Genomic DNA, 24,775 nt, shown 5'->3' on the forward strand with positions numbered 1-24,775 from the left:
GTGGAGGCCCATAGGGTTGTGAGACGTCGAGGCTCCCACATTTTCTAGACAATCGGCTCACAGATGGCGGTAAGGTTGTCAGTCTTATGCGCCGGCCGCCCTTTACACCCCAGGAAGATTCCTGGTACTCATTTCTGTTAGAGGCTGAGTCGACCCCAGGGCCATAGTGCGGCTGGAAGGATTAGGTCAGTTGAAAAAATCCACTTCATTGAGACTCGAACCCGCGACTTTCCGGCTTGTAGCATAGTGCCTCAACCAACTACGCTACTGCGTGCCACGTTTCCCACGGTATATTAAGATTAGAATATCGCAACTCATTAATGATGACGCCCCTAAAGATGTTTTGGCATCAGAAATCTTGACCTAATTCACAGGCTGACTTTGGAGGTCTGTTCAGTTATCAAGAGAAAATGCACTTGTTTAATATCACACTCATCATCACTTGTGTCGCGCATACGGAATTTAAACATTTGAACGATATTTGGAATGATAAAGATGTCTTGTAAAATGTCAACAAACGAACTACATACTACAAGTCACTTGATATATAAACACATCACAGTGACCAGAAATGAATGAATACATTTAGGCGCGACTGCGTCACCGTGGTTTGGAAATCCAGTCACATAAATTTCTTGCAAAATTCTTGTAAATTTTTTTAACAAATATAGTATACTAAAAGTCATTATCCCATTTAGTATACAGACACTTTGCATAGTGGCTAAAACAAATGCATACACCCAGACATAATCATGTTGTTCGTAGTGTTACGAACACCCCTCAACGTATTACATATCTTGCGAAAATTTAGTATAATATACGATATTAAATTAACAAGTTATATTATAAAAAGTGTGTATCAGTTTATTTGCGAGTTCATAAAAGTAATAATATTTTATGGAGTTAGTGACTTCGTCTATATGTCATGAAGTCTTCTTCACTGTATAATCAGAATGGCGTCGAGAAATCTTCACCTCCATAAATTCTCAATGGAAATTAGCGAACGTTGCTTAGATAAATTTTTCGTGTAAGAACCAATAAAATAGCCACGTCACTCTATCAGCTGAGTTTATTCCAAATCCTATGCCAATGTAACGGTGACTAAATATGGCAGTCCGTTGACTTATACCAGTATTCAGAAGATCACAGGTTGGAAATTCGGCCGGAAAAATGTTGCCTATACAGACCCACCTCATGATTTTGCTGGGTCGATATCGTCAAATGACTGGACAATTCCCCGCCGCAGAGTCCACGTTAAACTGACCATTATTTGACTCAGCAAGATATTTCCTGCTTTCTGTTTATTATGCTGTCAACAAGAGCACGTCACTGGTCCATTTTTTGAGCCAAATGAATCCAGTCCATACCCTCACACCGTTTTAATGTCCTCACATCTACTTCCAGATATAGAAATGGCCTCTACCCTTCAGAAACTCCTAATGAATTTCTGATCACCTCATTCTTCTTCATTTTATCGAATTCTGGGATAGTACCTGTGAATAGCCCACGACCTCAATCTCCGCAGTTAATCAGCCATAATCTTGCAATACGACGCCAGGTTACCTAATTGAAAATCGTCGTTAAATTACTGAAATATCGACAAATATTTGTTTCGTTATGTCGAGTGCCCTACAGTGCCTGATCGCTTCTTCACTAGACGTTACCTAACCTAAGCCTCGGAAAAACGTCGATTAATATTTGTCTCTGTGAAGTCGATAATCCCACAGTGATTGATGTCATATTCAGCAGTTGGAGATATTGTCCCGCATGGAGATGCACTCCCTGTTCAGCAGCTGGCGATATTGCCCCGCATGGAGATGCACTCGCTGTTCAGCAGCTGGCGATACTTTCCCGCATGGCGATGCACTCCCTGTTCAACAGCTGGCGATACTTCCCCGCGTGGCGATGCACTCCCTGTCCAGCAGCTGGCGATATTGCCCCGCATGGAGATGCACTCCCTGTTCAGCAGCTGGCGATATTGTCCCGCATGGAGATGCACTCCCTGTTCAGCAGCTGGCGATATTGCCCCGCATGGAGATGCACTCCCTGTTCAGCAGCTGGCATTGTTGCCCCGCATGGAGATGCACTCCCTATTCAGCAGCTGGAGATATTGTTCCGTATGGAGATGGACACACTGTTCAGCAGCTGGCGATATTGCCCCGCATGGAGATGCACTCCCTGTTCAGCAGCTGGCGATATTGCCCCACATGGAGATGCACTCCCTGTTCAGCAGCTGGCATTGTTGCCCCGCATGGAGATGCACTCCCTATTCAGCAGCTGGAGATATTGTTCCGTATCGAGATGGACACACTGTTCAGCAGCTGGCATTGTTACCCCGCATGGAGATGCTCATCCTACGATCTGCTCTACTGCTCCCCGCGTGTTGATATTGCTGCTGACTCGAAGGGGCCGGTGGGGGGTAGCGCCATCTTCGAGGTCGCGACAGAAGATGGCCATCTGTGGAAGCCCTACCCCTGAAAGGAGGCAGTGATTCGCTACTGCCAGGCTCGCTCGCTTTCCCTTCCTCTGCTTCCTCTTCCTCTTCCAGTTCAACTTCTGTCCACCGCCTCCCTGTAACAACATATATATATATACATGTAAAACTCCATAATATCCCGTTTTCTTGTTGTTTATGTTAGCAGAATCGGAGTTAGTTACGAACAATACCAGAAAATAATAGCATGTAATTGCTGTTTTATCTCTGTGCATGTTCGTTTTGAACTGGTAGCAGAAGATGACAGAGGTGTGAGTAGTTACAAATAGGCCCAGATGATGACTGTTCCTTTTCTGTCATTTTTATGAGTAGAAGCGACCGCCTTGAAATTATTTACGAATGGGAACAGCAGACTGCAGCAATGAATAACATTTGAAAGTATGCTTGACGTTTTTCGTGACTTCCCTGTTTTGTCAGAACAGAAGGATTGAACCTCAAATAGCCCACGACCGCTTTCTTTCATATAATTTCCAATTAATTAATCATTAATCATTTTATCATTGAACACTGTGTAGCCTGAGCTACGATAGGCGTGGTTGAATAAATAAATGCCAAGGACTAAATATGATTGTAATTATATTGCCACGTGTCCTGGTAACGCGACAAGTAATTAATGGATTCTCTGGATTGATGAATCGATTTACTGATTAATCACCAGGAGGATCTACAAATACTTGTAACACTTCAAAATGTTACTGGAACAATAACACGCAAAGTCTTCAACATTTCCACTCTTAGATGCTCCTTGTAGGAATTCGGTGAGCTGGTCTGTACCCAGACTCCTCTCTTCTGGCTAGATCTCTCGGCCTAGGCTTCACGCGACCGGATATGAAACACTCCGTGCAATTGTACACTTCTTCGTTTTTGCGTTTGTCATCGAAACGTGTTTTTCGTTGCTGTGTAAACAAACTTTAACCAGCCGTTATAACGGAAACGCTTCTGTACGCGTTGTCTAGGAACCGACATCTCTGTCATAACCTCGGAGAAGTGTTTCAAAAAGCCGTTACCTAGCAATGGATTTACATGCCACAATATTTATGTGTACTTTACTGATTGTTTATAGGACCTAATACTGTTCAAGCACACTGCGAATGGTGTGCCTGCTCACAGTCAATGTCACATGTACCGGAAGTTTTAAAATGTTATCTTGTATTATCGTCTGTAGGGGGCGCTGTGGACAAAGCACATTCAATTAAGGAGCGGTCAGAATCTAACTAAGTCTCTGAGAAACATATGCTAGAGACGTTGGGGAAATTACATTCTTTCAAACATTTCCTGCAGAAGTCTGGCCGGAGACTTATTGTCTGACATTTCATTTCGCAGAAGTTAGGAAAATGTTTAGTAACAAAACATTACAGTTGTATCCCGGTTAAGAAACACTGTCTGATTCTGACAGAGAAAGCTCGGGGAAGGACATTCCAAGAAAGCGGTTTCTCATATCAAGTTTCCATGACCTGAGCAATGTTCATTAGCCTCGGTGTTAATGAACAAAAGTGACATACACTCGACTAGTGGGAACATACAAAAGAAGGGGGCACATACAAATAAAGATAGCAACAACACACCGATGTTCATAGGGCTAAATAAAACAACACAAAAATACAGAAGACGCAAGGGGAAAATAGAGTGGGAAAGGATAAAGTGTTATGTTCCGAAACAAATGTATCTTAGCGTGAACGGCGTAATATACAATAGCACTGAAATATTTTGGCTTGAGAATCAGTGCAGTGTGGCTGTTCAGAAAAGTTAACGGTTTCTGAGGATGGCCAGGTAAGGCCGAAACTAACCCGTTCCGTTCATGTGCAATATGCGCCTACTTGCAGAACTTCATTTCTGTTATCTACGATATGTGTGTTAGAACCTGGATATAGATTTATTTCCGTAAATTGATTTATAAATAATCAATAATCTTAAATACCTAATACATACAGTGCGTACAATCAAGTGCGCGGGAGGAGTTGCAACTCCTCCCGCGACTGCATCCGTTCTGCGGTGGTATGACTCACGGCAAATTGCAGCCGCGGCGCGCACTTGATTGTACGCACTGTATTAACATGACCTATTTAATACTTTTCCCCACATTTCTCGAGAAGTCACACTTTCCCATCATTCCCTTACAGCTACACATTCCTAGAGAAGTCACAATTGCCCATCATTCCCTTATAGTTATACATTCCTACAGAAGCCACACTTGCCCATCATTCCCTTATAGTTACACAATCCTAGAGAAGTCACAATTGCCCATCATTCCCTTATAGTTATACATTCCTACAGAAGCCACACTTGCCCATCATTCCCTTATAGTTACACAATCCTAGAGAAGTCACAATTGCCCATCATTCCCTTATAGTTATACATTCCTAGAGAAGCCACAATTGCCCATCATTCCCTTATAGTTACACAATCCTAGAGAAGTCACAATTGCCCATCATTCCCTTATAGTTATACATTCCTACAGAAGCCACACTTGCCCATCATTCCCTTATAGTTACACAATCCTAGAGAAGTCACAATTGCCCATCATTCCCTTATAGTTATACATTCCTACAGAAGCCACACTTGCCCATCATTCCCTTATAGTTACACAATCCTAGAGAAGTCACAATTGCCCATCATTCCCTTATAGTTATACATTCCTACAGAAGCCACACTTGCCCATCATTCCCTTATAGTTACACAATCCTAGAGAAGTCACAATTGCCCATCATTCCCTTATAGTTATACATTCCTAGAGAAGCCACAATTGCCCATCATTCCCTTATAGTTACACAATCCTAGAGAAGTCACAATTGCCCATCATTCCCTTATAGTTACACATTCCTAGAGAAGTCACAATTGCCCATCATTCCCTTACAGTTACACGTTCCTAGAAAGCCACACTTGACCATCATCCCCTTATAATTACACATTCCTAGAGAAGCCACACTTGCCCATCATTCCCTTACAGTTACACATTCCTAGAGAAGCCACACTTGCCCATCATTCCCTTACAGTTACACATTCCTAGAGAAGTCACAATTGCCCATCATTCCCTTATAGTTACACATTCCTAGAGAAGTCACAATTGCCCATCATTCCCTTATAGTTACACATTCCTAGAGAAGTCACAATTGCCCATCATTCCCTTACAGTTACACATTCCTAGAGAAGCCACACTTGCCCATCATTCCCTTACAGTTACACATTCCTAGAGAAGTCACAATTGCCCATCATTCCCTTATAGTTACATATTCCTGGAGAAGTCACAATTGTCCATCATTCCCTTACAGTTACACCTTCCTAGAAAGCCACACTTGACCATCATCCCCTTATAATTACACCTTCCTAGAAAGCCACACTTGACCATCATCCCCTTATAGTTACACATTCCCAACAAATGTCACACTTGCCTCTCATTCCCCTAATGTAAAGTAATTAAATCATCTGAAAGGTTTTTATGAAATGAACAGTCTTCCAATTAATACGTCGAAGCACGTTTACCTAGCATCATGACAGGAGACACTGTATTCTGTGTTCCGTTGGGCGGGGCTGTTCCATTCGCTGTTGTCAGTTTTGACGTGCAGATGAATCTCGTGGAGTCTGGACTCACTATCTGCTCCGAGTGAATATCACTGGAGGAGCGTTTCAGTTTCGGACACTTGCTGTGAACCTGCCAGAACCGGCACACATCTCGGAATACAGACCAAACCTGTACAACACGAATTACAATCAGCTAATTTGGGTTATCTGTACAATAATACAAACAATAAACTAGTATAAGCAGGCGGAAAACTTAGCTTGTTTCTTACTTCCCTTAGACACTGAAATTGGAGGTGATTTGTTCTTCCGAAACGTCGTGATCTCTACGAATGATATGACATTTTCGGGAAAAAGTATATTTCCTCACCTGTCACTGATTAAAACGTATATTTGGGATGTGATATCATGCAGAAAAACTCCGTGGCTCTCGCAACTTCCTGTATGAATAATGTAGGATCTTTTAGGGAAGGAATTTATGAGGATCTGAAGTGTATTCAGCTGGCTTAGGACTGGTTCCATTTATTTGATTTAGCATATTACGGGATTGGCTATCAGAATGTTATTTAAGGGGCAATAAAATATTGAAAAAGAATGTACCTGTTCTATGCTTTCCCGAACGGAAATCTCGTGGAAACAGACGCAACCAATTTCCTTGCTTCTCCTTTGCCCTTCTTCCAAAGTGACCATGCGATCTCCCCATTGGTCAGTCTTGTTGCCCACAAGGACAACAGGAACATCAGTTACAGCCTCCTGAAAGGATATTACGACACTTTGAATATTCTGTTCCATACAAATTTATACGTCCATAGAGGCAGCCGACGTACAGATATCGGTATAGTGATATCCCAGTTGTATATATGTCGATTTCTTTCTTAGCAACATCCGCCATTTAAAAATTCCGCCCTCGCTTCCATTGCATAGGGACGAGTTGAAAGGGGACACAAAATAGAGTGCATGACGGTCTCATATCCCTATTTAGAGGTGAACAGAAAATATCAGGTTTTGAAGGTTCCCAGACAGTACTCGCTCGTCTTTCTGGTAAATACACGTATGGGCTGGAGAGAAAATAAAGAGTTGGGAAGTGAAGGAGGTAAAACACTGGAAGGTTGTGTGTGGGCGAAAGAAGTGGAGAAGGATTTTGTTGTGTTCAATATGATAAACATGAGACCGAGGGAGAGATACTAAAGGGGATTTGGTGAAAGTCGTAAGTCGTGAGAGAAACGACATAATTTTTCTGGAAGAATGAAGTTCACCATTAATATTTAAATGTTCAGTTCGTACCTCGCAGGAAATATACATATTACGTCTCTGCTACAAAGCCCAACCGGTTAATGCTGTTTAGGGAAACAGTCGCTGTTTACTGTTAGAACCATACGGAACATACAGATACACTGTGTGGGCAGAATATATAGCAATTCATTTCGTGCCTCACAGGAAACAAATTACGTCTCCGCTACAGAGTCCAACCAGTTAATGCTGTTTAGGGAAGCAGTCGCTGTTTATTGTGAGAACCATACGGAACATACAGATACACTGTGTGAGCAGAATATATAGCAACCTAGTCCGTACCTCACAGGAAACACATTACGTCTCCGCTACAGAGCTCAACCGGTTAATGCTGTTTAGGGAAACAGTCGCTGTTTATTGTGAGAACCATACGGAACACACAGATACACTGCGTGGGCAGAATATATAGCAATTCATTTCGTGCCTCACAGGAAACACATTACGTCTCCGCTATAAAGCCCAACCGGTTAATGCTGTTTAGGGAAACAGTCGCTATTTACTGTGAGAATCGTACGGAACACATAAATACACTGTGTGGGCAGAATGCAGAGATGTAAATACTTTAATGTTAAATGTTTAATGTTAAATGCATTAAATTACCATTGTGTTTAGGAGGGTGGAACAGAAGAGACATAGCTATCACGAAATTTACCTTTGAAAACACGTAGCATTCGTGTCATGCAAACGGTGTCTCCAATTTAACCCTCTTAAAATGTCGCACGTATACAGTAACTCTCGCACACCACGTGTAAAATATACATATTCCTATATATACACATAATATCCTGTGACAAAGAGAAGGCGTGGTAAGGGATGGGCAGAACTGGCAGCTCTTGACAATTCTACTATTCGTTTGGGGACACACTGAGCTACAACATTTACTGGCAACTGTAAGATGTGTCTCAAAATTATTCCGATGTTTTCAGTGTGCATAGTACATTCAGGAGGACCTTGGTAATTGCCTCGCCTTCTCTTCGTTCGAACTTAGTGTCTATATTGGAAGTGTACGTAAATAATGGTGGTGGTGGTGGTGGTGGTAGTAATAGTAGTAAAAGGTAAAGCTATCTCTGTCATTTTCTAGACAGTCCGCTCGGAGATGAGGATGAGGTTGTCAGTCTTACGCTCCCGCCATCCTTTAGCCCCCAGAAAAATTCCTCTTACTCATTTCTTTTATAGGCTGATTCAACCCTAGGGCCATAGTGCAGCTGAAAGGATTAGGTCATTTGAAAAATCCAATGATCTCATCGGGAATCGAACCCACTACCTTGCGACTTGTAGCAGAGTGCCTCCAAAAGTACGCCACCGCGTGCCCGGTAGTAGTGATAGTTATATTACTATTAGTGGTTTGGTATAATAATAATAATAATAATAATTGGGTCCATGTGAACACGGTAAGCAAACTTCGCGTTCAGTAATGGGCGGCCAACTTCTTCACCATCTGTGCGACTATCAGTTTCTCAAGAAGTCTTCTTCATGCAGTTAATCTAATTCTGCTTTCCTTCATCTTCTCGCATTTCACAGATGTCAAATTGGGTAAGTGGGTTAAGGGTTCAGCTATTTCTGAAGCCGTGACAGGTACAAGTAGAAGACAACAAACACCTTGTCGAGTTCACCTTGGAGCTGTTGGAGCCCAGCCTCCGCCTCCGCTTGTTGTAGTTGATTAGGAACTTGAGACGGTTACACTCGTCAAATGAGCACTTGTCAGTGACGGAATACATGAGGATAAATGCTTCGGCCCATCGGATGTTAGCTTCCAGGGTGAGACACTCGCTCTCCTGTAACAGTAAATACCGTTGCTTTTAGGAACTCCCAGAAGATAGGATAATATTAAAATAAGGACCAGTCACTAGCTCTTATGAATATTATAATCAATCATCGGGTTCCACACAAAACATACTGAGTGTCTTAGCGACTGTAAGTTTCTCAGGAAGGACTCTGCTGTATTTACCGCCAAAGTAATATGTCATTGGACAGTTGAATGATTTGTAAATTTCTAATAGGAAAGGATGTGTTTGGAAGAAGCTATGGTCTATTTTATGTTACTATAGTTATATTTGTCTGAAGAGACTGATTAAAATAACATTAGACCTCAAACCGGGTAGTCGATCTCCAGACCAGAGCAATCTTCATTTAATGCATGTATCTACATGCTCGACACTCTTCAGCATTTAAATGAGTCCTGCGTTGCTTAAGTCGGTTACGTAGGGGGAGAAGGGAAGTGGGGGGGCATCAGAGAATGATCAGACACGTGATGATATGATTACTAAAGGACACGATATAAACGAAGTTTTTAATTAAAAATTTTAATGGTCATATATTATCACAAAGAGTGAAACTCCTTGCAGGTTAGAGCACGGCTGTCCATCTACAAACTACTAGAGGCCGCGCTGCACCTTACAAGTATGTACCTACGCAGGTACTCCATTACAAATCCGATACAGGTATCTGCACTCTAATTAACAGATCTATAGAGCACAAGCACAAGAATAAGAATTGGACTGAGCGGGTTACTGTAGACTCGTATTAGATAGGTTCTTGGCTCGATTCTCGGTCAGGGCACAGACTATCTTGTGGTTTTATGGTTTCACTCGTTCCATCCAGGCAAGTTATAGAGTAGTACTTCGATTGGGCCACTATCGGCTTATGCCAAATCCTTTCAATTCATCACTCATATATCATTCTACCATTCGACGGTATATAGTCTAGCTACTGAGAGTGTCGTAAAGTAATCCATGTACATAGTCCATATGTAAGTATATACAAGTACTCTGTATTACTTCCAATATAAGACGCACATTGTACACAATTGTTCACGTTAAAAAATTGATGTGCACTTTCCATTTTTTCCTTAAAACCAACATTCAAAAACTATATGCGTCTTAAATTCGAGGGCACGTTATACTCGGAGTGATACGGTAGGTAATTGGACATACGTGGTGTGTTCAAAAAGTATCGAACCTTTCGTATACCTTTCGAATACATTTAGTGAAATTAAATGTTTCAAGGCCGACAGGACTCAGCTGTTAAACTTTGGCAGAGCATAAGGTCAAAGAACCATGTTGATCTCACACCTTTCTAAGTTATGTATTAGATGTCTCATGAAATAATTTGTGATATCACACCAATATTTAGTACGTATAAGCACGTTTTGTAAAATTACTTCCCCTCCCCACAAAATTCGCCCACATTTTTGGAAGACAAAGAAAGCGTCAAGACATATTTTAGGGACTTGAAATTTTCCTCGCAGCCGCGCATAACCAACTGGTGGGCCACAAGCGGCGCGTGTGCTGCCAGTTGGACATTCTTAGATTAGGACGTAATACAATTTCAAAAACAGAGAGAAAAAAAAAGAATTTAACTCCAAAAATAAACTTTATTTCTGAAATTTATTTGCTTCTGTTTACTGAAATTAAAAAGGAGAGGGTTGAACTAAATTACTTAGACCCTACACAATGAACCGAAAGGCATTGAATTTCTGAAGGGTCAGTTTACTTCATGAACTCTTTGAAGTCTGAGCGAGAGAGCAGGAGTAGTCTGCAGTCTAGATACAATTGTGAGTAAAATTTCCATAAGGCATCAATACGAGGCCCAACATGAAGAACTTCCTTGATTCTTGCCAGTAAGAAGATGGGAATAATGTTATTTTGTTTCTGTAGTTGCTTGAAGTCTGATTTTCGTTTAATTAAAATCTAAAGACTCTGTTCGTACCTCATAGGAGATGCATTGCATTTCAAGGACAAAGTCCAACCGGTTAATGAATGCTGTTTAGGGAAAAAGTCGCTGTTTACTGTGAGAACAGTACGGAACACACAGATACACTGCGTGGGCAGAATATATAGCAATTCAGTCCGTACCTCACAGGAAACACATTACGTCTCCGCTACAGAGCCCAACCGGTTAATGCTGTTTAGGGAAACAGTCGATGTTTACTGTGAGAGCCATACGGAACATACAGATACACTGTGTGGGCAGAATATATAGCAACTCAGTCCGTACCTCACAGGAAACACATTACGTCTCCGCTACAGAGCCCAACCGGTTAATGCTGTTTAGGGAAACAGTCGCTGTTTACTGTGTGAACCATACGGAACATACAGATACACTGTGTGTTTACTGTGTGAACCAATTCAGTCCGTACCTCACAAGAAACATATTACGTCTCCACTACAAAGTCCAACCGGTTAATGAATGCTGTTTAGGGAAACAGTCGCTGTTTACTGTGTGAACCATACGGAACATACAGATACACTGTGTGGGCAGAATATATAGCAATTCAGTCCGTACCTCACAAGAAACATATTACGTCTCCACTACAAAGTCCAACCGGTTAATGAATGCTGTTTAGGGAAACAGTCGCTGTTTACTGTGTGAACCATACGGAACATACAGATACACTGTGTGGGCAGAATATATAGCAATTCAGTCCGTACCTCACAAGAAACATATTACGTCTCCACTACAAAGTCCAACCGGTTAATGAATGCTGTTTAGGGAAACAGTCGCTGTTTACTGTGTGAACCATACGGAACATACAGATACACTGTGTGGGCAGAATATATAGCAATTCAGTCCGTACCTCACAAGAAACATATTACGTCTCCACTACAAAGTCCAACCGGTTAATGAATGCTGTTTAGGGAAACAGTCGCTGTTTACTGTGAGAACCATACGGAACACACAGATACACTGTGTGGGCAGAATATACGACTTTTGGATGTTGAAGCGTGTGGTACATTTAGTTACTTTTGCGCTTTAAATACACGTAGTAAAACAGCATTAATTTTCAATTTTAGTGTACTATGAAATTAAAAATATTTGAATTTTGAGTTTTTTACTGCTGTAACTGTTCATATTGTGGTCTTATGCAGCCTTATAGGAAAATACACTTTCTTACACTTTATACTTTAAATCTGAAGATTGAAACAGAATTTTCCTCCGAAATTTTGAATTCCGCACTTAATATCTTCTGCTGTTACAGTCATTCTGAACAGACCCCCCCCTTGCAAGTTGGTCATATTACCAAAATAATGCCACATCTTCCATATTTAGTCCTGAAGGTGGAAAAATGTCCCTCCAAAACATCGGTATCACAACACAGGTAGATGTGACTTACATGTGGTTGCCCAGCGGTGTCTAGGATCTCAAATAGTACCATCTCGTTGTCCATGACAGTGTGGAATGTGTACACTTTTTCCAAATTTGGATCATATTCGCCAATGTATCGGCGGGTGATGAACCGAACTACCAATGCTGCAACAACAAAAGTAGGCCTTTCAGCCAGAAATTTCCTCCAATTTTAAATTAAATCAGCAAAGCACAACTCACACTGAACATTTACCTTGATGAAACACCACGAAATTGACTATGAATACTAATACAAAAAAGGTAAAATTATCTCTGTAAGAGGCCGTGAAGGCCCATAGGGTTATGAGACGTCGAGGCTCCCACATTTTTTATACAGTCGGCTCACAGATGGCGGTAAGGTTGTCAGCCTTACGCGCCGGCCGCCCTTTACCCCCAGGAAGATTCCTGGTGCTCATTTCTGTTAAAGACTGAGATGACCCCATCGCCATAGTGCGGCTGGAAGGATTACGTAAATTGAAAAATCAAATGGCCTCATTGGGACTTGAACCTGCGACCTTTCAGCTTGTAGCGTAGTGCTTATAAGAAGCTTGCCCAAACAGTAAAAATTCTGACTTGTGCTGTGGACGTGCTCGGTTCAAATCTCATCCAGGGCACCGAATAACCTCACTGAGATTTCTCGTAATTTTCTCAGTCTCTCCAGGAAGATACTGGAATATTATTTTGAAAGTCGGGCTACGACCACTTTCTCGTTAGACGCTATACTCTCTGAGTTACTGACAATGAAGATTAGTTCTGAATAATCAATTAACTCATTTTCTGAATCGTTTTTTAAGAAGTTAGTAATTGCTCAGCTGTTAAAAATTTCAGAGCATTTTATGAAACCGGGAAGTTCACTACCGTGTGCACAAAAGCCCGTCACTGGTCCGTATCTCGAGCCAAACGAATGCAGTTCACACCTCTCCTCACTGTGTTACATTGAGATATTTTTAATAGTCATCTTTCCACTGTTCCTAGCTCTTCTAAGTAGTTTCTTTCCTTTACGTATTACTACCGAAACTTTTCATGCGTCTGTCTTCTATATCATGGGTGCTACATGCCCCGCCTAGCTTAACCTCAGTGATTTGATGATCCTAACAGTATCTCACCAGTAGTAATTGTTATGGGATTCCTCATTATTAAATGTTCTTCAGGTCAAAAATCTGTATTGTCACGTGTAGGGTGACTATAGATGGGGTTTGGGTTAGAGAATGGATTTATTGACAAATTATACATACGAATCGGAACCACAAGCAATTACAGTCTATCGCTGATCTCCACAATTTACAAACCACCACAGCACCTTCTGAGCCTTTGCCGGGCTGCTGTGTCTTTACCAGCCGTTACCTGTAAACAGCTTCTAACAGTAGAGATTCTTCAGCTGCATGCGCTCAAGTTTTCTCTTCACAGGCTCCCGTACAGAACTGACTATCAACTGACAACTAAGTGACTTGGTCGTTTCAGTTGTCTACAAGATAACTCCTCGGCACGGACCACGAAGAAAACACCGTTCATTCCCGTATGCTAACCGTTTCCTCGGCAATTTGTTCACATCACACAGCAACCGGTTGTGTAACATATTTTATTAAGAATCAGCTGCCCTAGCAGCGGGCGTCGTTTCGTGACCGTTGCCCAGCAACGAGTCTACACTCACTACAATATGTTTACAGAAATTTGAGGTTCTCACAGCGGTACCTTCTGTGATGTGACGTGGTGTAGTTCGGTAATACTTCCAGGGGTTTTAGTGGGTTACTTACTGCTTCTATCTTCAGGGTTGTAAATTGATCCAAGCAGGCAGAAACCTCGGTCATGAAGATGGATGCAGTATTTTCTTCTGAAATATTCCTGTATTTTTACCATTCTATATGACGTCACATTCCAGAAGATAGTGCTTTTCCTATATTAAGCTGTTTCCTTATGGTCTCAGATGACTTCTGTTCTCTTCAGTGACTTTAATTAGCAAGATGGCTTCCATAAGGGAATATACACGCCTTTTCCTCCATTAAGAAGTAATACTCTTGTGCTTCGACTTATTATACTGTCACCTGATTATGTTGGCCGTGACTAATGATATCAAGACGGCAGAGCGAGTTTGAAAAAGGAAAGAAGCATGTTAAATACCGCCCCCCCCCAGTTCCTGACTTTCAATTTACAGAATTCTTGAGAATTTTTAATCTCTATCTTCCCTCTTATTCGTCTCTCTCTGGTTCTGTTATTCTCCACGACTGTGATGTTTTTTCTTTCCTCCAACAAGTCAGCTATTTTGCACTGCCTGTAAAGGTAGACTTAGAAACGCTGTTTTCTCTTTAAAGCGTTTGAACTCTCTCCTGTTACTTCATAAACGAACTAACAGATGAAGCAAGAATATGCAATCGCTTTCATTAGTTAATTTAATCTCGTTTTCTTAAAATCCGTTTCTATTCAGCAGGTAACGTCGCTTTCTATACGTCATTCATTATCTGAGTGATGTTGGTAACACTGGGCAGCACATTCAGTCTGAATGGTTTGATTTTCCACCACCGGTGATTATGAGATGCCCTGCATTCAAGGATATAACGGCGTGTAATCTGATAGAGCTTCACAGAAGTTTCGGAGGAACGTACTGTTTCAATCTTCGGGGCAGAAGAGTACTCCAAATAGCCAATAACAAATAAACAGAAAACCTGAGTCGTCAGCTTGTTGCATTGTTTTTGTTCTTTACTTGCTTAATTTTACATTGAACACGGAAGCAGTAAATTCCTACGAAAAGTCAACAAACAGAAAGTAATGTTCAGTCACCGATATAAGAATCTCAAACCCAACGCGAGTTAATCTTCGCACGTTCTATTTACATGGTCGTTCCGTCTGTTCCTATAGGCCTATGCAGTAGCGGTCTGAATTTTATTACTAATTTACTCACAGAACTGATAAAAGTATTCATTAAAAGGGGCCCCGCTTGTGTAAAATCCAATAACACCAATACCAGAGAAGTGCAGGTTCGAAAATGCTCTCCTAAATAGGAGTTTCGCATGAAAATGATGACAGAGAGACTAAGGTTGTCAGATCCATCTACCGGAAGAATTAGAACTACGTGCACCCAGCATGAACAGTGTTCTCTTGCTGCACAGTGTTACCATAAGCTCACGCAGCAAAATTACAATATTATTCTGTCGTACAGACCAGTTGTTAGGCAAGGGCGTCGAAACAAACAACAAGACAACAGCCGCTGCTATGCAACGGCGGGGTAAACACGCCTCTACAACAATAGAGTTACTGTTGGAAACGGCGTCGTCTACTGGGTCCGTGCAAAAGGGTTATAAGGAAGATATTTGGGGCGACCCATGTGGAGGCGACGTCGAGTACCTCCATCGTAGCCCTGCGAGCCGTAGGAGGCGATGAAAATGGAACTCAGTGCCTGGGAGTATAATTGGGCCACCCTGTTCCTGGGGAATATAAATATGGGGACCTGACCCTCCAGGTTGGGGGAGTCCCGAAACTGAGACAGTAAAATGTGGTCATGAGTTACGCGGGACTCTGACCTGAGAATGACTGCGCTGGCGAGGACCAGCGGCAATTGTAAACGACAGGTATATCCTCTAGTCAGAGAGGTTGTTATGACCGCAAATGTTCAGTTGAAAAAAAAAACGTTAGTGGTCGTGAACCTCAAGGATCTTGTCGCCAAGACGAAATGATTGACGGCAAATCGCACAGTCACGGAATATCTCTGACCCAGTTGGTTGACTGATGGCGCTATAGTTCAGTTGTGGCCCGTTAAAGATCGAGCAACGGCGTGAGCACAGAAACTCAAGAATCTCCATTGTTAAGAACTGTTACCAAGCAACGACTAGTGAAGACACTCCAGTCTGGAGATAGCGTTTAGTGATTTTTAAAATTTAGAAACCAGAGAGAGCGCTCTAATTACTTGTAATTCCGAGTAGTGTGTGTAAGTAATCAATCAATCCATTCACCAGCCCATATCCCGCCTATAGTCACACCCCTAAAACGTCACATTGTACAGAGACAAGCATATTCAAGCCTATCGCTTGAATACGAACAAAATGCCTCGTTCCTCATCTTAAATCTCGCGGCGTGGGAGTTTTCTTTATGTCCGCAAGAAGCAGCGTCTTCTTCGGGAACTTCAGTATCTACCAGACTGTATGGCGTCGAAGCTTCCGCCACATTGTTCCATAAATTTACGTAACGCCTTGAGACCGGCTACACAAGGTCCCTGAGGAAATAATTATCGGCCGCTGAAGGTCAGAGGTCCTCGTGGGCTGCTTTGTTTTGGCGTATGAAGTCAAGATTAGCTGCATTCATTATGTTAACATAGGCGACACATGTAGTGGNTTACTTTTCGTAGCTAGGAACGTAATATCGATTACCGTGCGCGTTATTAATTCATAAATATAACTGAACAATATTATGTATTACGTAATATATATGGATATTAATCGAAATGGAATTTCGAACTATATCGAAAATATTCATAGCGATATAACGTCCAGTTATTTATTGAGTTATATTAAATTTTGAAAATTACAAGCAAAGAAAATGAAATTTGCCCCTTTGCTTGATTGAGCTCCACGCCACATATACATATGAAATTGGAGATATAGCTTCACGCATTAACCTCGGCATTTGGTGGAGGTGAGTAGTCAGCTTCATGCTTCGGCTGCCTTACCCCTAGGGAAGGGCCCGCGGTACCCATTACATAGGAGAGTGGGCCTCAGAGCCACTAAGGGAACTTGGAGAAGAGAAAGTTCTTTACACTACTAGGACTCGAACTCCGACCCCTCGGTCCTCCATCCCGTAGCCAGTCGCTCTATCGACTGAGCTACCTCTACTCGTCATTATGTTTATGCCAGTAATTAATCTCTTCTGACGTAAGCAGCAAAACATCAGTAAGCCTATCAATGGTCGGTCTCCCATCGTGCACTACTAATGAGAACCCATTGTTCCAGTAATTACCAACACAACAGCATATAAATTAACACCTAGGCTTGTCTGTTGTGTTCAAATTGAATATAAGCCATACTCGTCCATACTGAATATTCCAGATTGGCCTCAGTTGAACATTGCAGCCAGTATATTGCAGGGTCCCATATGTTCGGTTGACAGGACGTCTCGTTCGCTGTAACTACTGGACTATGCCCTGGACAACTATGGAATCGGGAATCGATTCTGAGAAAAACGTCGATATTTTTTCCTTCTCTGCAATGTCAAGACCGACCCGGGACCCACCAAACCTACCCAATGAAACCTGGAGCTGATTCCCCAGGGAGGTAAAGCGGAAAGGGCGTGAAGCAACAACTCACCTCCATCTAGTGCCGAGGTAATTGTGAGTGTAGCCACACGCGTATGTCCACTGCCTCATGATGCTTAATTAAGCATTGCCAGGACTTTATAATTACATTACAGTTTATGCTTCCAAAAAGCCTTCGATTTATGAGATAATTTGTTGAGATTATCAACAGCAATTCGTCACATTGTGCTCATTTTATTACGGTCCTTGGGAGACATTTCAGAATCACGAGTTCAACTGAAGTACGCTATGGGCTTGAAAATCCCTGGAAAGACAGTTTCATTTGTGTTGGGATATTAAACTTGAAATAATAATAATATAAACTTAGTCGTGTTGCTATCTATAGGCACGCCATGGGAGTCTTGGCGTAAGTAGACTCAACATGCCTCCCACTGCGTTTGTTGCTCTTACCTTGTTCTCGTCTATTTAATTATTTGCTAACATACGTAACAGTAGAGCAGCAACCGTTAGCTATGATTGCTATAGTGTGCTCTGCTTGTTACATATAACAAAGCACTACAGCCTTCTGAAGGAACAGAGCTTCGTCTCAAATAAAAATTTTCAGCCTAATAAATCATCCCAACTCAATACAACTTTGTATATACATACTTATATATGTTCTATATAACTTGTTTAAGTTTCATTCAAATAGGTTCAGTCCTCCCCAACTTTTTCTCCACTTTATGAAATCGGTGCAAAGATCTCCCAAGTATTGTCTCATTCAGAGGGTACTGAAGATATAACATACTCAGCTTTGTGTAGGGAGATCATTTCTATAATCAAGTAATTTAATCAACGTCATAATAGTCCTTTTTTTTAGAGAGATTTACAATTCTTAGGATGGGTCTGAAATTTGAGGGACCCATATTTATGGCGCTAAAATGTTCATATTGTCACGTGTATGGAGTAACTGTCGACGGGGTTTGGATTGGTGAATGGATTTATTGACGACTTATAGACATGATTTGAAACTACAAGTAATTACAGGGCCACCGCTAATCTCCACAAATTACTAATCAACAACGCACCCTCTATCCCTTTTCCAACCTAATATGTCTTCACGAGCCGCTCCCTGGCAACGGCTTCTAACAGTAGAGATGCTTCAGCTTTACGCTTACAGCCTCCGGTGCAGAAGTCCCTATTCTAACTCACCTCCAAACCTTTTGGTTATAACATCTCAGCACGGACCACATAGAAACACAGTTTCCACTATTGTAGCCCAACTGTTGCATTATTAAGAATCTGTAGCCTAGCAACGGGAACGTGTTTACTGAGAAACGGTTGCTGTTTACAGAGTCACTGTTTGGCAACGGGTCTATACGCCAGAATATTCATTGAACACCGATCCATGACGCATATTCACCCAAATCTCGAGATAGACTTCTTCACCAATACAGTACTTCCCCATATGTATTACGCAAATAGTAAATAAAAAGCTCATATGGGATTGGTGAGTTTTTGGACTTCTTCCGTGGCCTGATATTCCAAAATCGCGAGTTATACTCCGTCGTCAGAACCCTTTAGAATCTACCTAAAAGTAATTTCTTCCATTTTCTTCCACTTTTCCAAATTACGAACATTTTCATTTATTTTTTTATTGCTCTGTTCTTCTCATTTCCAAGATCGTTATCTCATCACAATTCTTCGCCTCCATTCTGTTCTCTATTTCCTCTCTTCTGTTCCTCTATTCATTTAAATTCGTAAATAACATTACATTGGTAAAGGAGAGTACATCAGTGTGAAAGGGAGACTTTAATGCAAAGCGATGTACAGAACGCCTCACAAAACATGCATTACACAGGCTGGAGACGAGGAAGAAGCATGCGCTGTTCCCGCTGTCACACAACAGGACACGTCAGAGTGACGTTTCCCTTCAACTGTACATACATTATCCCACACGAGGCTTGAGGGCGATAAGAAATATCTGTTAGATTTCTCAGTCTGTTCGCGATTCTGAACTTGACGCCTGAACGTAAAAACTTTCCCGTCTCTGAGAATGATGGCTGTCAGGTTTTTCTGAACATCTGTTGTCTTTGAGTGGAAAACTTGGGTGAACTCATCTCATTCCAGGGTGTAAAGAGGACTCTTTGCGTGAGATTAACACGTTCTAGAGAGACCGGATTACATAATTCGTATGAGTATAATTCAATTCAATTCCTTTATTTAAGTGCCTGCCAAAACTAGAACTAGACTAAAATTTAATCCCAGGCAATAAAATAATACAGGTAACACGATAATTATGTAACAATAGGATTAAGCAAAGGAAGATTTAGCCAAAGTCAAAGTTATGTTACAACCGACGGTCAGTCGGCCAGTCTGTCTTGGTGTCAAGCCCCATCTGGGGCCCAAATCCAGATTTCTATTACTGTCGCAAAGCTACGGTTTGTTGATGTGGACCCGTCCTCTCTGACGGGAGGACGGGTCTGTCGTTTAGAATTGCTGTTGGCTCTCGCCAGCGCAATCATTCTCGGGTCCGAGTCCCGCGGGACTCATGATCATATTTTATTGTCTCCGATTAGAGTCTCCCCCGACCTGGAGGGCCAGGTCCCAGTATTTATATTCCCCAGCAACAGGGTGGCCCAGAGTATATACCTCCAGGCACTGGGTTCACTTTTCGTGGCCCCGGCTGGGCTCATGACCAGATGTTTCTTTTTAGATGAAAGTTACTGTCCTGTCCATGTGGGGCGCAGCCCATTGGGTTGTGAAGACGTGTAATATTTTGTCGATATTTGGACGGAATGCGGTGCCTTCATTTTCAGGGTAGACTATTAGCGATAACTTTACAAAGACAGAAAAATCAACGAGTTTTATAATATCTGATCAGAAAAAAAGAAGAATGGATATCATCTGACTAACCCTACTTATGTTTCTGTGAATTTATTTCAGTCAAATCAATTCTTCTTTACACTTATGATCTGATAAATTGAAACAGGAGATCGCTGGATGATACAAATTGAATTTTGGCCCGCAAGGTTGCACCAATACAACTCCTGATTACTCTTCTTACACTTCGTCAACTCCGCGATACATTTCGCGCTGCGTTTCAAGTAAAAATTTCCCTTGCAAGCTTCTACAGTAATTACCTTACAATATCATAACAAGTTAGCAATACGAAATGACTCACAGTACAACCACCCTGCCATTAGAACTGGCTTTCTTCACACCGTAACTTCGAACAGACTCAAGTTCGTCATTGGGGCTGTATAATTGCCAATAATTCTTTGAGATCTGTAGTTAGAATTGCGTTTATTGTGTGACGCCGTTTATCCAGGTAGATATACACCAACGTTTCGGTGGAACTCCTAGTTTCCATCTTCAGGGTAGAAAAGTACCTTCTCTCTTCCACCCTGACGACGCAGACAACAGATTCCTCGGGAAGATGTCGGTAAATATTTACCAAATTACACGGCATCACATCTCAGCAGACCGTAATCCTAATATTTTTTAAGACATCTTGTTTTCGATTATCGGCCAGAAATAAAATTTTTCGATGTTTTTCTGAGCTACCACTGATAAATCCTTCTATCATATAATAATCTGAGAGAACTTCGTTAAACAAACAACAATCTAGTCAGATTCTTACCACGTGTATTTTTTTAAGTTTCTATTCAAACCACGGTGTATCGATAGCTAGTCCTGCATGCGTCTTCAGGCAGAGAGAGGGGCTTAATTTATTGAGCCTGTGTTTCCAAACACACCCGTCAGATCGAGTCTCCCTTTTGTCTGACGACGGAAGCAGCAAACAGGACGTCGACCGTAATACAGCCTACTTTTCATAAGGTCATTAATGGACTTTTTCATTTATCCGAGAAACCCTTGAATAAGTTTTGCTGGAGTTCTACATCAAAGACTTTCGCTCATCTATAATTAATGAGCTAATATTTTAACTGAGCTTAATTAACTTCAAAGAAACTTTTAACAATTTCGTGTACTGCGTTATGGAGCATGACCTATCCAAGATTCGATTCTAAAGCGTTCTGAAGATGGTATATAACACACAGACTTTCAATCAATGGACCAGTGACTGATATCATCTCTTTCTAAGGGGGCCCAACTGAGTAGGTGTCTTCCAGCCCCTCACCTGAGGATACAAACAGATCCAGTTTCCGAAACGTTGTGTTTTCTATTTTCTAAAATAAAGGAAGATGAAAAATGTCCAAAAACCCAGCAATTCTATTCAATATTATATTTTGTAAAGACGATAATTTTTATTTCATCACACCCGTTTTTATCGGTACTACAGAAATATGAAACTGTCCCTATGCTTAATTAATCAGTCACCACGACATAAAGACTTATGGGAAAGTTAAGGTTCGGTCACACAGAGCGCTACGCTATGTTCGCTACGTACGCTACGTACGCTGTAGACACTCTGCGACGCAGCTAATATAGGGAACATAGCGTACGTAGCGTACGGAATTCTGTGTGGCCAGTCACATTGGCAATAAAGGAAGATATTTTTCTGTTCGTATAGCAAACATAGCGTACGTAGCGCTCTGTGTGGCCGAACCTTTAAGATTTTTGACCTCAACACTAGACAGAGGTGAGTAGTGAGCTACACGCCGCGGCCGCTTTACCCCTTGTACCCATTAGATAGCTGATTGGGCGTGATACAGAGCCGGTGTAGACCCTGAGGAGCCTGCCACTGCAGGGGAGTCCCCGTATCATGACGCTCTACCGACCGAGCTATCGCGGCTGCCGTGGGCAACACACTCGCAAAGCAATAGCATTCTGCGGTGCCACGGCAAGCGACTGGAACGTGTGTAGTTGCAGCGCGTCGCCACAATATTAACTTTCTGAAGCACGCGACAGAAGACAAATTGAGGAACATTTGTTTTTAGCGATCAAAGCCATCCGTACGGCAGCAACTTTGCTCGAAGTACAGTCACGGCAAAGTTTCAGTTCCTTGTAGTTTATTTCACGATATTGTCACTAGCTAGACTGTACAGCGCCGGAGTGTAGGATAACAGATAAACCGGAAACGAGTTGGAAGGAAGTGATCATTGCTTAATCGAGATAACGTCAAGGAATTTTGCTTGGAGGGCCTGAGGAAAACCACAAGAACCTCAGTCGAGATAACTGATATTCTAGTCAAAATTCGAACCGAGCACCTCCCGAATACGAGTTAGAGCGTTATCGCTACGTTAACCCGCTTGATAACATTAATGTTACATGGAAATTTAAGTTTCAACTGAGCCTCACATAAAACTTGCAATAATTGGTGTTCTCCAGTAAAAGGTTAAAAAAGGTGAAGCTGTCCCTGTGCTTAACTAATTAAGCGCTACGCCATGGAGGCGTATGGGGGAGTGGATGTATAGATCCTCATTTTATTGTCCTCGGCACTTGTTAAGAGCTGAGTGGTCAGCTTCATGCCCCGGCCGCTTTATCCCCGGGGAAAGAGCTCCCGGTACCCATTGAATAGAAGGTTGGGTGGACCTCAGGACCAGTCTGGACGACGTGAAGAAGAGAAAATTCTTGACCCTACAGGGACTCGAACTCCGAACCCTCAGTCGTCAAGCCAGTAGCCAGTCCCTATACCGACTGAGCTATCCCGGCTCCAGTGATGTCCAGTGATTTACTTAATTTTTCATATGTTGACTTGTTGAAATATGGTTCCAAATATTATTAATTAAGACGTTATAATGAAGTGTTTTATATATATATATATATATATATATATATATATAAATTATTCGGTAGTATTTATACTCCAACGCTTTAAATTCGAGTTGTAAAACTCCGAATATTTATGTAATACAATTTCGTTAATTGTGGCGAAATTCTTGTACATCTTCAGAGTGGCTCAGAAGTAAGTTAACCTAAAGACTTCCCTCGCATTAACGGGAACGGTGACGTTTAAAGCATCCAGTGAACCTGCAGAACAGGATAACACCGTTGCGCACTGAACGTGGAGAAATACATTTCGAAGATTTTTTTATAAATTCACCGCGAGAACCGTATGAAAAGCATAAATGAATTCTGAGGGAGAATGCACATTTTTTAAGCTGTGGTACATACAGTTACCACTCTGCTTTAAAGGGTTAATACATGTATCTGTGTGTGCTTGTTATTTTATTTTTCATCACCCTGTATTCTGATGCGTCAGAACTGGGTGAACATTTCGTGATGACACTCCTGTCAGTGTGAAGTGTGTCCAGACGCTATTCTTTAGAAAAAATACGCCTTTATTTCGTCAATGTCAGTCACATGACCATCTGCTCTTATGCCTTTAATGAAATGTGGATTTGGGGGCTTAAGTACATACATATATAAACACGGACATCGGCCACACGGTTCCATTCAAACGGTTATAAATATTATACACACTGTAACCATAACTGACACATGAATTCAGAAATATAAACACAATCAGAGAACGAAATGTTGAGGTGAGATTAAAACTAGGAACATTGAATATAGGGCTCTGGAATATTACACTGATGTGGTAATTTCAATACAGTATGACACTTACTGAGTATTAAATTACTTTATTAACTGATATCCGTGACCACAGATGGTACAACATTTGTTACACACGGAGAATGCCGTTAATATTTTTCGTGTTTTACCAAGCAGAGGTGTCTTTTCTTCATCTGTGACATGTTTCCTTCGCCTGACAGTACTACAATACGCTGTACAGTGGCTACAAGTTTGCTCAGACAGTTACGAGATAACTCCGAAATTGAGAATTGGCCTCATATTCGAAAACTGTACGGAAGTTTTAACCGCTTTAACAAATGTGGATACCGTATGTATTGAGAAGACCCACTCCCAAATAACAGCTATGTAAACAAGCGACAGTAAAGAGCCACTGATAGGAAGCAGCTGGGTGGTGACGTTGTTTCACTGAAAATGAGAGAAACACGCAATAATGGAAGAGACGTTTTCTGTGCGCTCCGTGCCGGGGCTATATAACGAGGACTAGTACTTCAGTCGAGGAAATGCTGAATTGGTACCCAAATTTCACGTTGCACTGTTTGCTTCACATGCAGCCCTCCCATTGGTAACGCCAAAATGTCGCCCTAATATAGTCCTCCCAATGTTATCTCAATTTTTATTATAATGCACCCCTT

General features: G+C 41.7%; 1 protein-coding gene across 2 annotated transcripts in view; it reads right to left on the minus strand.

The window, feature by feature from the left end:
* Positions 1-206: 206 nt before the first annotated feature.
* LOC111874960 (ras-related and estrogen-regulated growth inhibitor) overlaps positions 207-24,775 on the minus strand; it is a 72,232-nt gene continuing 47,663 nt past the window's right edge. For both annotated transcript variants that reach the window (XM_033755660.1, XM_023870855.2), the window contains exons 3-7: positions 12,414-12,550; positions 8,914-9,075; positions 6,611-6,763; positions 5,975-6,182; positions 207-2,571 (exon numbers count right to left, since the gene is read on the minus strand). In XM_033755660.1, the coding sequence (XP_033611551.1) occupies positions 2,315-2,571; positions 5,975-6,182; positions 6,611-6,763; positions 8,914-9,075; positions 12,414-12,550 (917 nt within the window). In that variant the 3' untranslated portion in view covers positions 207-2,314. The remainder of the gene's footprint in view (positions 2,572-5,974; positions 6,183-6,610; positions 6,764-8,913; positions 9,076-12,413; positions 12,551-24,775) is intronic.

The sequence above is a fragment of the Cryptotermes secundus genome, unplaced genomic scaffold, assembly GCF_002891405.2.
Source record: "Cryptotermes secundus unplaced genomic scaffold, Csec_1.0 scaffold743, whole genome shotgun sequence".
Lineage (NCBI taxonomy): Eukaryota > Metazoa > Arthropoda > Insecta > Blattodea > Kalotermitidae > Cryptotermes > Cryptotermes secundus.